General features: G+C 41.4%; 1 protein-coding gene across 2 annotated transcripts in view; it reads right to left on the reverse strand.

Moving 5' to 3' along the window:
* The window catches only part of DDX43 (DEAD-box helicase 43), a 34,398-nt gene that overhangs the window by 7,353 nt on the left and 11,954 nt on the right, over positions 1-15,091 (reverse strand). The window contains exons 1-7 of one of the 2 annotated variants that reach the window (XM_012788768.2): positions 10,266-10,488; positions 7,942-7,997; positions 5,790-5,919; positions 4,562-4,696; positions 2,233-2,314; positions 1,056-1,212; positions 352-470 (exon numbers count right to left, since the gene is read on the reverse strand). In XM_012788768.2, the coding sequence (XP_012644222.1) occupies positions 352-470; positions 1,056-1,212; positions 2,233-2,314; positions 4,562-4,696; positions 5,790-5,919; positions 7,942-7,997; positions 10,266-10,488 (902 nt within the window). Of the gene's footprint in view, positions 1-351; positions 471-1,055; positions 1,213-2,232; positions 2,315-4,561; positions 4,697-5,789; positions 5,920-7,941; positions 7,998-10,265; positions 10,489-15,091 lie in introns of those variants that run through there. The other variant, XM_012788769.2, reaches the window with a different exon arrangement.

The raw sequence follows: 15,091 nt of genomic DNA on the forward strand, positions 1-15,091 counted from the left end.
CAAACAAGGAACATAATTTAAAGCAGTTTGTTTCAAATGTTGTCACTATTAAGGCTTTTAAGTAGATATTACTAGAAGTGTCACTATCCCAAAGGGAAAAAAAGGAAGATTTTTAAAAATATTTTTTCTAAAAAAAAAAAAAAGTAGGTATTACCTATTACCTCCTAAAAATGTTTTGCCAATTTATACTTTCAGCAGTACAATGTGACTATCTACTTCCTTACATCCTCTCAGAAGCTAGGCATTACCTTTTGAACAATGCAATAGATAAAAGAAACTTTAATACGGACACTTTGGGTGTTGCTATCTGTTAAATCCCCATAAAGAGAACCCAGCCATAGAAATTCTTACTTTGGTTGACCGTCTAGATGAATAAATCCAGGCATTAAATAGGACAATGTCTTTCCTGTTCCTGTTTGGGCTATTCCTATAAGGTCTATTCCTTGTAGAACTATTGGCCACGATTGTGACTGAAACAGAATTATAAACATTAAAACAAAAATTATCTTTTTGCCAACAGTTCCTCCTCTCCCTGCTCCAATCTTTCAAAGATTTTTTTTTTTTTTTTGGAGACAGAGTCTCGCTTTGTTGTCCAGGCTAGAGTGAGTGCCATGGCATCAGCCTAGCTCACAGCAACCTCAAACTCCTGGGCTCGAGCGATCCTTCTGCCTCAGCCTCCCGAGTAGCTGGGACTACAGGCATGCGCCACCATGCCCGGCTAATTTTTTTTTTTTTATATATATATATATATATATATCAGTTGGCCAATTAATTTCTTTCTATTTATAGTAGAGATAGGGTCCCGCTCTTGCTCAGGCTGGTTTTGAACTCCTGACCTTGAGCAATCCCCTCCCTCCCCCCCCTCAGCCTCCCAGAGAGCTAGGATTACAGGCGTGAGCCACCGCGCCCGGCCTAACAAAGATTTCTTGAGTGCTCAATGGGAGGTGCTGGGAGAATGCTACTAAGAGTTTCTCCCTGGTAATTTAACGAATAAGATAACACTGTTTTGGGGGAAAACAACATTCAGTGAAAAATTAGAATTATGGAAAGCATACCTGAATAGGTGTTGGCTTTTGAAAACCTGCCTTTTTAATGGTTTCTAAAATTTCAGGGTAACATTGAAAGGCATCAGCAAAGGTACACGTGGGATTAGGGATTGGACGTTTTTCACCATCTTTCAAGTCATCACACATTATATTAAAATTTTCCTTTCTTTAAAGAAAAAACAGAACAAAGATTAGTGGCTTTGGTCACTTCACTCCAAGAATATTTTCCAAAATCCGTTCAGGTCCTATCTAAAAATTCTGCTGTAACTGATAAAACCCTAACTGTAAGGTAGTTATGGCAAAATGTACTGAGAACTGCAGGGAGAAGGAAGAAAAATCTGAATATATGCATCAAATGGGCCAATGATTGTCTCATGGATGAAAAATTACAATGAGTAAAGCCTGAAAATAAGCTTAATTCAAAACCAGATTTGGCAAACACTTGAGAGCCTATACAATTTCCTATACATTTCTTTCATGAATCCACAATCCTGTGAAGCAGGAATTATTCTCATTTGACAAATGATCATACAATTAACTAGTTACCCAGGGTCTGAGCCTCATCTTAACCCCCTTTCTGCTATTCTGCACAATCTTAGTTTTCTATCGGACTTTAATAGTAAAACAGTTGCCATTAAAACATTCCAATTTCAGGCACTCTAGCCAGGGTGACAGAACTGAGACTCTGTCTCTGGAAATAAAAAAAAAAAAAAAGGAAAAGTTGAATGGAACTTGGATAAACCTCCAAGTAAAACATTCCAATTGCAGATAACAAGGATAGAGGAGTGTCAGAAATTACTCTAATACAGATATCAGATCAATTTCTTTTTCATTTTTTATGTGTTAGAGAAACAATTCTCTAAAACTGCTGTCCAATACAGCAGGCACTAGCCACATGTGGCTAAATTTAGAAATAAATATTCAGTTGCTCAGCTATAATAGCCATATTTTCAAGTGCTCAATAGCTGCATATGGCTACTCCATTAGACACAAATATAGACCATTTTTCATCATCGCAAAAAATTTTACTTGATAGCAATGCTCTATATGTATCATGTAGGATGCAAACATTTTTTCGTTTGATTATGGAAGGTGTGGATCTCTAAATGCAATCACTTTACATCTTTGCCTAAAATACTAACAACTATACAAAAACTCAATTCAGCAAGGTAATAAAGCTACTCACCTCCAATTGTCTACTTCCGCCTGTGTCATTGAGCTTGTTGTTGTTGACTCTTTGTAAAAGTTTTTCTCAATGGGAGGTAAGTCTGGGATCAACATAGAATCCATTTTTTGATAATGAGTATCTACATTTACATTTCATTAACACTTATATAGTCAAAGCTATAGAAATCAAACTAAAACATATGTTTACCATGAATACAGTTTTAGACAATTTTATTCTTTGCCAGTCAGGCTTTGTGCCAATCTGAAAGATCTCCCCTTTTGGTTTGTGTTTCAATTACATTTTACACCCAAGAGAGGGATCTCTGCCTTACAAGACATAAAAGCACCATAACTGACGAACCTGCTATCAATCTCAGTACATGATTTTGTCTTTTATTTCAAAGTCCATCCCATCACTTTTCTTTTTTATATTTTTTAGCCAGTCAAATTTAGCAGTAGGGAGTTGAATACCCATCCCATTACTTTTTAGGAGTTAAATTTATATTTTTGGTCTACTTTTTGAAGCTACATTTCTTTTGTTTTTTTTTGAGATAGTCTTACTCTGTTGCTCAGGCTAGAGTGCCGTGGCATCAGCCCTAGCTCACAGCAACCTCAAACTCCTGGGCTCAAGCGATCCTCCTGCCTCAGCCTCCCAAGTAGCTGGGACTACAGGCATGCGCCACCATGCCCAGCTAATTTTTGTATATATATTTTTAGTTGGTCAATTAATTTCTTTCTATTTTTAGTAGAGACGGGGTCTCGCTCTTGCTCAGGCTGGTTTGGAACTCCTGACCTCGAGCAATCCTCTCGCCTTGGCCTCCCAGAGTGCTAGGAATACAGAAGTGAGCCACCACGCCTGACTGGAAGCTACATTTTTTTTTTTTTTTTTTGAGACAGAGTCTCACTTTTGTTGCCCAGGCTAGAGTGAGTGCCGTGGCGTCAGCCTAGCTCACAGCAACCTCAAACTCCTGGGCTCAAGCGATCCTCCTGCCTCAGCCTCCCAAGTAGCTGGGACTACAGGCATGCACCACCATGCCCGGCTAATTTTTTTGTATATATACTTTTAGTTGGTCAATTAATTTCTTATTTTTAGTAGAGACGGGGTCTCGCTCAGGCTGGTTTCGAACTCCCGACCTCGAGCAATCCGCCCGCCTCAGCCTCCCAGAGTGCTAGGATTACAGGCGTGAGCCACCGCGCCCGGCCTACATTTTTTTTTTTTTTAAATGTCTATGATAGCTGTTCCAAACTTCAAATCCTTTTCCTGGTCCTCCATCCCAAACCTCCAACACATAGATTGTCAAGGTAGCACTGGAAACTTAAAACACATGCAGAGATATTAACCAACCCAGTGGCCTTAATCACTGTTAATATTTTGCTCACAATAGTGCATTGGTTTTTTAATTTTAAATAAAAGATGCTATATTCCTGCCCCATTCTGATAGCCAAGGTTAGGGCTTGAATTTACCTTGAAACATTATCCCCCATGTATAATGTCCTAAGTGAGAAATTTCATTTAAAATACAAATAAACATTCTGATGCTAAGTCTGACAAAAAACTTAAGAGAAAAAAAAGCTTGAAAAATTTTATTTTATTTTTTGAGACAGAGTCTCGCTTTGTTGCCCAGGCTAGAGTGAGTGCTGTGGTGTCAGCCTAGCTCACAGCAACCTCAAACTCCTGGCTCAAGCAATCCTCCTGCCTCAGCCTCCCAAGTAGCTGGGACTACAGGCATGTGCCACCATGCCCGGCTAATTTTTTGTATATATTAGTTGGCCAATTAATTTCTTTCTATTTATAGTAGAGACGGGGTCTCGCTCTTGCTCAGGCTGGTTTTGAACTCCTGACCTCGAGCAATCCGCCCGCCTCGGCCTCCCAGAGAGCTAGGATTACAGGCGTGAGCCACCGCGCCCGGCCAGCTTGAAAAATTTTAAAAAGAAATGAAATTCAAACAAAAAGAGCCCTGTCTCAAAAACTGTTATGCTTCTTGTGATTTAATAATTTATGTTTATTTCCTTTACATTTTTCCCTTGGGCCTGATTTTTTAATTTATTAACCCTCTATCAACCTTTTGCAGTGATTTACCTCAAATAAGCATAAATAAATAATCTTCCACTTACAGCATAAATCACAGCAGGTAACTCTCATGAAGTAGGGAATCACATCATTTTAAATTACTATTTTTCATATAGATTTCATTACTAAAAATAAGGCACAGATCTTTTACAGAGGACAAAAACTGCAGTTTCTAGCTGGTCTAGGTAGGATGAAAAAGAAAAATCCAAAACTAAAAACAAAACAAAACTGCAGTTCTAAGAAATAATACATGTAAATGTTAGGATGCAGCACTGACCTGCCCACTTTTTTTTTTCCCATTTCAAACCTTCCTCTCTAATTTGATCCCAGTCTATCAAAGGCCGATCTTCCGCAGCAACATTGTCATCTGTGCCTCGACCTCTTCCAACAGAAGGTTGGAAGGCAACAATATCTGTTGAGAGTATTTTACTGGATTAGTTTTCTATTGTTTCCTAGTAACCAGATGATAATATTTAAAATACCAAATTGGGGGTTTCCAAACTCAGGTGCCCATCAATATATGAGTAGATTAATAAAATGTGGTGTATATATACCATGGAATATTACTCAACCATAAAAAACAATGGGAATCTAGCACCTCTTTTATTATCCTAGATAGAGCTTGAGCCCATCTTTTGAAGTACTTCTTTTGAAGTACCACAAAGATGGAAAAACATGCACCACATGTACTTGCCATCAAATTGGTACTAACTCATCAACACTAACGTGCTCACATGGCAGTAATACTCACTGGGGGCTAGTCAGGTGGCTTGGGTGAGGCAAATGCATTACATGTAACCAAAATGTCTGTACCCCCATAATCTGAATTTTTTTAAAAAAGTATTTTTTTTAAAGTGTAGTATGCTACAGTACAATATTTAACTTATGAAAAATTTAATTTATTGGAGAGGGGAAGGAAAATGGCAAGAGTCTAGTGTGTGCTAAAATACTGTCATACACATTACTTAATTCTTACAGTAGTCCTGTGATGCAAATATTACCTCAGGTTAACAGATGAAGAAATAGGGTCTTAGACATTTTCCCTAAGAAACACTACGGGGCATTGCTGCCATCTGAACCCATATCTTTCTGGTTTACTTCCATGTTGCTTCTAGATATGATTCAATGGCTTTCTCTTCTAGCTATAGCTGAGATTTTTAAAATAGCAGACACCTAAGCAGTTTTCAAAGTCAGTCATGGATGGGGGATGAGTTAGGACCCAGGACCAATCTTTACCATTAATATTACAGTGGGCACATATTAAAAGGTTATTTCATTTTTACTCACCTGTGGCTAAAAGTAAAACTGCTAAGCTTATCCAGAGATTAAGTAGTTTTAATTTGAGGGAAAAAGTATTCTGGAATTTCATAGAAAAGATTTATAAGACTAGATTTATGGCAATCTAATAATGCTTTCTACAATGCAAGGAAATCAGGTATAATGGCTTATGATACCAAAGGAAATTTAAAAATTTTGAAGGGCTTCATTTGGTAAACATTACTTACCAACTTTGCGTTCTGAATAATAATTTTCTTCTTGTTTCTTAACAAAATTATCTATCACTGCTTTTGCTTTTGTTTGCATCGCCGTGGTGCCAAATATTTTCACTAATGATACTGGATATCCTTTTATTATCTAGATACAAGGGGGAAAAGGTGAGACCTAAGTCCCCTCATTCCCCCCCCCCACCCCAGCAACAACCACTCATCTTCAAAAAGTATAAAAATATAAAGTAAAAATAGTTTTGTTATCAACCAATGTCTAAAGTTCTAATCTGATGGAAATGCTACTTATGTCCACTCTGGGATCGATCTCCTATTTAGATGGGGAGGAGCAGGACAATCTGTAAATTAAAAAACTGACAGCTAGGCCTGTAACCCGAGCACTCTGGGAGGCCCAGGCAGGAGGATCGCTCAAGGTCAGGAGTTCGAAACCAGCCTGAGCAAGAGGGAGACCCCCCTACCTACTAAAAATACAAAATAATTAGCCTGGCAACTAAAAACAGAAACAATTAGCCAGGCATGGTGGCGCATGCCTGTAGTCCCAGCAACTCAGGAGGCTGAGGTAAGAGGATCGTTTGAGCCCAGGAGTTTGAGGTTGCTGTGAGCTAGGCTGATGCCATGGCACTCTAGCCCAGGCAGCACAGTGAGACTCTGTCTCAAAAAACAAAAAAGCCAAAGAAATCCTGACAGCTAGGGAATAAATTCAGCAAATAGCATACAGGGCAAAATTAAGGCATTAATCCGACTGGTGATACTGTGGGTCTGAGCTCTCCCTCCTATAAAATGGTGATATTTCTTTGGCTAATCTCACTGAATTGTATGGCTTACATGCATTAACCTATATGCTAGATAGGGTACCAGTTTATTGAACTGTCTGGTACTGACGTAAATTTTTAACTTGATGGATTCTAGACTTACACATGTATACTGTTATGGAGTTTACAGGGCTGACATGTCATTTTTTTTTGAGACAGAGTCTCACTCTGTTGTCCAGAGTGAGTGCCGTGGCGTCAGCCCAGCTCACGGCAAACTCAGACTCCTGGGCTCAAGCAATCCTCCTGCCTCAGTCTTCTGGGTAGCTTGGACTACAGGCATGCGCCACCATGCGCAGCTAATGTTTTCTATATATATATTAGTTGGCCAATTAATTTCTTTCTATTTATAGTAGAGACGGGGTCTCACTCTTTCTCAGGCTGGTTTTGAACTCCTGACCTTGAGCAATCCGCCCACCTCGGCCTCCCAGAATGCTAGGATTACAGGCGTGAGCCACTGCCCCCAGCCTGACATGTCATTTCGTGGATAGAATCTATAAGCAACACCTTCAAACATGCATAATTTCAGATACCCTCCCCTCATTGATTGAATATTTTTGAAGAGATGACTCTGATAGCATAGTGCCAGAAAATGGGTGGAATACTCAAAAAGGAGTAAAGGAGGAGAATGGACAGTCAACAGACCAGATCAAGACAACCATGCTAAGGAGCATGGCCTTAAGGGCTTGAGATAATATGAAAGGATTTTATGTGGCAAATGGAAATGAACACAAAATTTGTGGGTTTTTTAATTTTTAATTTTTTTTGAGACATAGTCTGGCTCTGTTGCCCAGGCTAGAGTGAGGTGGCGTCAGCCTAGGTCACAGCAGCCTCAAACTCCTGAGCTCAAGCAATCCTTCTGCCTCAGCCTCTTGAGTAGTTGGGACTACAGGCATGCACCACCATGCCCAGCTAATTTTTTCTATATATATTAGTTGGCCAATTAATCTTTCTATTTATAGTAGAGATGGGGTCTTGCTCTTGCTCCAGATGGTTTGGAACTTCTGACCTTGAGCAATCCCGCTCACCTTGGCCTCCCACAGTGCTAGGATTATAGGCCTGAGCCACCACACCCACCCCATAATTTGTGTTTTAAAAAGACTATTCTGGGCCAGGCTCATTGTTACTTGGAGATTGCAAAGATTTTTACATCCAAGAGTCACAAAAGCTTCACCTGGAACTACTACAGCTCAGGTGGGTTTTTGGAGTAGCTCCTTGAAGAGCTCCTTGAAGAGCTTTGGCAGCTTATTTAATTTACCCCAGGATGTTAATAACTGAGCAGAAATTAGAGTAGGTTCTTCCTTAGGAATGAACTATGTTCTTTTAAGAACACAATGACTTACCTGTATCTTGGTACTTGTTGTTCTCTGGATATCTTTTATATTTGACCCACCATGACCTGTTTTTAAAAAAGGAATGTATGATTGTAATTTGGAATCAGTTAACAGGGATTTACCTATTTCCTCAAAGAAACTTCTCTAGTTCCTCCCCCAAATCATTCAAGGGCTCCTGGGATCCAATAATCATTTTTTGTTTGGAAAGAGGGAAGAGATTTCTATTCTAAATTTTGGTGGTATTAGGAGGCTCCTTTTGCAGAGAGAACTGTGGGTAAAGAATTCTGTATCAGCTCACACAAAAATTGGATCAAAAGTGCTGGAGATGGCCGGCTCGGTGGCTCATGCCTGTAATCCTAGCACTCTGGGAGGCTGAGGTGGGCAGATTGCTCGAGGTCAGGAGTTTGAAACCAGCCTGAGCAAGAGCAAGACCCCATCTCTACTATAAATAGAAAGAAATTAATTGGCCAACTAATATATATAGAAAAAATTAGCTGGGCATGGTGGTGCATGCCTGTAGTCCCAGCTACTCGGGAGGCTGAGGCAGCAGGATTGCTTGAGCCCAGGAGTTTGAGGTTGCTGTGAGCTAGGCTGACGCCATGGCACCCACTCTAGCCTGGGCAACAAAGTGAGACTCTGTCTCAAAAAAAAAAAAAAAAAAAAAAGTGCTGGAGAGGATATGAAGAAATAGGAAACATTTTTTCACCTTGCAAAGGACTTGAATAGAAATTTTTCCAATGACATACAAATGTCCAACAGGTATAAGGTGTTCAAATGTGAATCAAAATCACAAGGAGATAGCACCTCACACTTGTTAGGATGACCATTATCAAAACCAAAATATAACTAGTGTTGGTGAGGATAAGGAGAAAATAGAACTCTTGTGCACTGGTGGTGAGACTGTAAAATGGTACTGCCATTATGGAAAACAGTATGAAGTTGCCTCAGAAAAATTAAAAATTGAACTACCAGATGATCTGGCAGTCCCACTTCAGGGTATACATGCAAAAGAACACAAATAGATATCTGCACTTCCATGGTCATAGCAGCACTATTCAATAGTCTAAAGGTATAAGTAACCCATGTGTCCATCATCTGATAAATGGATAAACAGTCAGGTATATAGATAACAATGAATATCATTGAGCCTTAAAGAAAATCCTATCCCTTGCTATAAAATGGATTAAGGTGGGCCAAGGTGCGGTGGCTCAGGCCTGTAATCCTAGCATTCTGGGAGGCCAAGGAGGGTGGATCGCTCAAGGTCAGGAGTTCAAAACCAGCCAGAGCAAGAGCGAGACCCCGTCTCTACTATAAAAAGAAATTAATTGGCCAACTAATATATAGGAAAAATTAGCGGGACATGGTGGCGCATATGCCTGTAGTCCCAGCTGCTTGGGAGGCTGAGGCAGGATTGCATGAGCCCAGGAGTTTGAGGTTGCTGTGAGCTAGGCAGATGCCATGGCACTCACTCTAGCCTGGGCAACAAAGTGAGACTCTGTCTCAAAAAAAAAAAAAAAAAAAAAGGATTAACCTGGAGGACATTATGTTAAGTGAAATAAGCCAATCACAAAACAATTACTACATGATTCTACTTATATGGGCAAGGTAAAAAACAAATGGTTTGCTGGAATAGGGGCAGTGGGAAATGGGGAGTTATTGAATAGAGTTTTAGTTGTACAAGTTCTAGAGATGTGGGGTACAACATTGTGATTATTAATACTGTACTGTATGCTTAACAAGATAAACAAGGATAAATTGTTTTTTTTGAGATAGTCTCTGTTGCCCAGGCTAGAGTGCCGTGGTGTCAGCCTAGCTCACAGCAACCTCAAACTCCTGGGCTCAAGCAATCCTGCTGCCTCAAGCCTCCCGAGAAGCTGGGACTACAGGCATGCGCCGCCATGCCCGGCTAAATTTTTTCTATATATATTTTTAGTTGTCCAACTAATTTCTATTTTTTAGTAGAGACAGGGTCTCGTTCTTGCTCAGGCTGGACTCGAACTCCTGAGCTCAAAGGATCTGCCCGCCTCAGCCTCCCAGAGTGCTAGGATTACAGGCATGAGCCACCGCGCCTAGCCGGCCCTGACCTTTTAAGCCTTCCTCTTCATCCCTAAGATTTAATAAATTTTCTACAAATCTCCCCAAAACATTGTCTCCGTAACAGATGAATTAAATGACACCATTCTAGCACCAGAAGGTCTTAGAAATAGCTCAGGTAGACCCGAATCAACTGATTGGAGGCGAATGGGAAGGGAGCGCCCTTGCTCAGGCTCCGCCACTGACCCCACTCAGGATCCTTCCCCGCCCCTGCCCACCACATCCCTTCTTTTGCTCACCGATCACCAGACCGACGAAGTCTTTCTCTAATCCAAAACAAAGGGGTGGATCCTGGAGACCAGTGTCTCTCCTGCCGCCACCTCTGCCGCCCCTACTTGCCCCGGGACCTGTACGCTGCGCTTCCTCCGCTAGCCTCCTCTCTGGAGCGCGCGACGCTGTGGAGCTTCGCCGGGAAGCAACGACCCAACTGGAGGCGTTGGTTCCTGTTTTTTGCCCAGACATGATTCTAAGAACAGGTGCGTCCGCCGTCGTTCCAATCCGCCCCCCTGCACCCCCACGCGCGGCTGCAGGACCACTGTGCCCAGGCAGCTTCGCAGCCGCTACTTAAGGCGCCCGCACGAGCTCGCCCCGCCCCTGCTCCCGCCACACAGACTCTCCCCTGAGCGTTGTGGGCAGGACCTTCCCGGTCTCACCAACCCGCTCTCTTAATCAGGGGCGTGTGCTTTAAACTGATCAATGCGCCTGACTTTACGTTGCTTTTCGGGCTTGCGGTTTCTCCCCAGTCCCACTTTGCGCTTCGCCCTACCAGACACCCACGTAAGGTACCCGCATCTCAGTGCCACAGAAACGTTTTTAACTGTGACTCCAATGCAAGGCACTTTTACAATATGACCCAATTCCACACATAGCAAACTTGAAACAAAAGGTTGACAAAACATTTACCCTTGCTACGTTAGCAGCTTTTTAATATATTTAAGCCTATTGCAGTTTTTTTAAATGATCGTAATCCACAAAATTTACTTAATGATCCACAGTTTAAAAATCACTGACTCGGAGGCCAGGTGCAGTGGCTCATGCCTGTAATCCTAGCACTTTGGGAGGCCAAGGCAAGAGGATCCTAAGAGGCCATGAGTTGGAGACCAGCCTGGGCAACTTAGCAAGACCCCATCTCTTAAGAAATGAACAAAATTAACTGGATGTAGCGGTGCGCCTGTATTCCCACTACTGGGGTAGTTAAGGCAGGAGAATCACTTGAGCCAAGGAGTTTAAGGGTGCAGTGAGCTATGATCCTGTGAGTAAAAAAAAAAAAAAGAAAAAAGAAGCCACTGGCTTGAGAGACATTGTTCAACTGTTCAACGCATCACACACTGTGACCTGAACGTTTGCTATGATTTTAGAGCTAAAGGAAATAAATTGCATAAATGCCTGAAACACTTCCATGATTGCAGCCTAGCTCTGTGCCTGGACATACTACTCCAGGGCTGCAAGCCAGCCGAGAGTGTCTTGTTAATTAGGATTTTCCAATTGTCGAAACAAATCTCAGTTCAATTATCTGTCAGACAGAGTGGACACCTATTATAATCTAGGCAATGTAGTCAGTACCATGGACTTTTTTTTTTTTTTAAAGTACAAGACCTCCTCCATCCTGGGTTGAATTGATTAACCTACATCCAATTTACTGTATTAACTCTTCGAACTCCTGACCTTGAGCGATCTGCCCATCTCAGCCTCCCAGAGTGCTAGGATTACAGGTGTGAACCACCACGCCTGGCCTGTGTTAACTCTTAATGCTAGCATCTCTGGAGAAATATGAATAAAAAGCTGTTGGAATACCTAGGAAATATATAAAAATAAGTGTTAAGTATTTACTCTCTAATCTTTAATCTGAAATGGATAGTATTAACAATGTTTAGAGAGGAATTGTGTTGGATTCAATTTGCTAATATTTTGTTGAGGATATTTGCATCTATGTTCATAAGAGATATTGGTCTGTATTTTGCAGAATCTCTTACAGAAAACAGAAGAAGAGGGAATACCTTTTTGTTTGTGTTTGTTTGTTTTTTTTGAGATGAGGTCTCACTCTGTTGCTCAAACTAGGGCTAGAGTTAGAGTGCAGAGGCAACAACAAAGCTCACTGCAAACTCAGGGCTCCAGTGCTCCTCCCACTTCTGCATCCATCAGCCTGGAGTGGGGAGGGAATACTTCCTAACACAGAGAGTGAACCCAAATATAAACCCTAATATAAACTAGGGATTTTCAGTGATAATGATGTGTTAATGTAGGTTCATCCATTGTAACAAATGTACCAGTGGTAAGGGATCTCTGGTGCGGGATACTGATTGTGGGGCAGGCTGTGAGTGTATGTTTGGGGAGGGATAGGGAGTAAATGGGAAATTTCTACACAGTTAGCCCTCCTTACCCCTGGTTTCACATACCTGGATTCAACCTACCACAGATGGAAAAAATAGATAAGTAAAAATAACAATACAGCAATACAAAATAATACAAACTTTTAAAGATACATTTTTTCATGGCAATCAGCTGCTTCAAGATGAAGTTGAATCTCTCTTTCCAAGCCACTAGCTGCTAGAAACTCACTGAAGTGGACGAGAAACACAGACTTATGCTTTTTATGAGAGGCCATAGAAGTTGATGCTGAAGCTCCAGATGAAGAATGGAAGGGTTATGTGGTTGGAATCAGAGGTGGGAAGGATAGTTTCCCCATCGAAGCAGGGTGTTTTTGACCCCTGTCCATATTTGCCTGCTACTGAGTAAGGGATTTCCTGTTATAGACCAAGGAGAACTGGAAAAAGAAAACTCAAGTCTGCTCAGGGTTGCATTGTGGATGTGAATCTGAGTGTTCTCAAATCGGTTATTATTTTAAAAAGAAAAAGAAAAGAATATTTATGGACTGACTGAAACTATGGTGCCTTATGCTGAAATTAAAAAAAGAGTTGTGGCCGGGCGTGGTGGCTCACGCCTGTAATCCTAGCACTCTGGAAGGCCGAGGCGGGTGGATTGCTCGAGGTGAGGAGTTCAAAACCAGCCTGAGGGCCGGGCGCTGTGGCTCACGCCTGTAATCCTAGCTCTTGGGAGGCCGAGGCGGGCGGATTGCTCAAGGCCAGGAGTTCAAAACCAGCCTGAGCAAGAGCGAGACCCCGTCTCTACTATAAATAGAAAGAAATTAATTGGCCAACTGATATATATATAAAAAATTAGCCGGGCATGGTGGCACATGCCTGTAGTCCAGCTACTCGGGAGGCTGAGGCAGCAGGATCGCTTGAGCCCAGGAGTTTGAGGTTGCTGTGAGCTAGGCTGATGCCATGGCACTCACTCTAGCCTGGGCAACAAAGCGAGACTCTGTCTCAAAAAATAAATAAATAATCTCTTCTGTGTGGACTCCCTAAAAATAAATAAATAAATAAATAAATATATAAATAAATAAAATTAAATTTAAAAAGAGTTGTAAGTAATCCTCAAAGCAAAAAAAATTAAAAAGGAAACTATGGTGCCTTGTCATGTAGGGCCCAAAAGAACTAGCAGAATACACAAACTGTTTAATCTCTAAAGAAGAGAATGTCTGCTAAAATGTTTTAAGAAAGCCCTTAAACAAAGGTAAGACATCTAGGACCAAAGCCACCCAAGATTCAGAGTCTTATTCCTCCCTACGTCCTGCAACACAAACGCCTGGAGTATTGCTCTTAAGAAACAGTTTACCAAGAAAAAAAACAAAGAGGCCACAGAATATGATAAACTTTTGGCCAAGAGAATGAAGGAGGCCACAAATGCCAGAAACAAACTGACAAGAGACACAGGCTGGCTGTCCTCTCTGAGAGCTTCTAGTTCTGAGTCCACTCAAAAATAAACTTTTTTTTTTAGTAACAAATAAATCAGACTTCAAAATAGCAAACAGAAGAGCCAAAGTAAGTGATACAATAGAACAACTACTCACATATCATTTACATTGTCTTAGGTATTGTAAGCAATCTATAGATGATTTAAAGCATATGGGAAGATCTGCATAGGTTGTATGCAAATACTATATTATTTTATGTAAGGAACTTGAGCATTCCGGTGGGTCCTGGAACCAATATACCCCTCACCTCCAATGCCAAAGGATAACTACTTTCCTGCTCAGTTTTGCTGTTAACCTAAAATTGTTCTTTAAAATAGTCTCCTTAGAAAACTTTTCTAAGACTTTAGTGTCTCAAACTTTTCATTTATTTATTTATTTTTGAGAAAGGGTCTCGCTCTGTTACCCAGGCTGGAGTGCAGTGGCCTTATCATAGCGAGGCAACCTCAAACTCCTGGCCTCAAGCGATCCTCCCTCCTTGCCCACCCAAAGGGCTAGGATTACAGGTGTGAGCCACCCCGCCCGCCCTGGCTGTTTTGTTTTTAATTGGATCAGCTGATTCCTTGAGTTTGCGCAGATGATTAGCAAATGACACTGATTCTTTCTCAAGTTGTTAGGGGTGGTGAGGAAAGGCATATCTAAACCGGTAATTAAAAAAAAACGACACTGTTGATGTAGTGTAATTAAAAAAAAGAAAAAAAACAATGGTGATTTCAGATTCCTTGTACTTTTGTGTATTTTGACTTTTTCATAAAATAGAGCAAAATGTATTATTTCCTAGAAGATAAGTCTTTTGGGATAAAAAGCGAAGGAATTAGGGTTTAGAAGGGCATTCACTAGGCAAGCAGAAACTAGGTATGAATGTGGGGATTTTAGGTCCGATCTACCTCCCACTTTTCCCCTCCAGTCACAGAAAAGGATAGTCTTAGAAGGGCGAAGTTCCAGCCCGATTTTGACCTGAGGGTTCCTTTAGGCTTTTTGTCTACAGGCAGAAAGATTTCCACTCGTATGCATTTTTGCCTCAGGTGTGGTCTGAAAGGGGCTGACCACCAGTTCCTGACCAGAAGGGGACTGTTCTCGCTTTACCCTCTTAATCTCGGAAGGCAACCGGCCTTTCTCCTCTGCCTACTGGGCGGCTTTTTCTGATTCTCTGCCTTCCTCAAAGCTCCCGCGTCCGAACTGACTAGGGAGCCGAGTGACCCGCCTTCTCCGCACAACTCCCCCTGGACTGCAAGGCGCCGGACGCAGTCT

This window comes from Microcebus murinus, chromosome 5 (assembly GCF_040939455.1).
Source record: "Microcebus murinus isolate Inina chromosome 5, M.murinus_Inina_mat1.0, whole genome shotgun sequence".
Lineage (NCBI taxonomy): Eukaryota > Metazoa > Chordata > Mammalia > Primates > Cheirogaleidae > Microcebus > Microcebus murinus.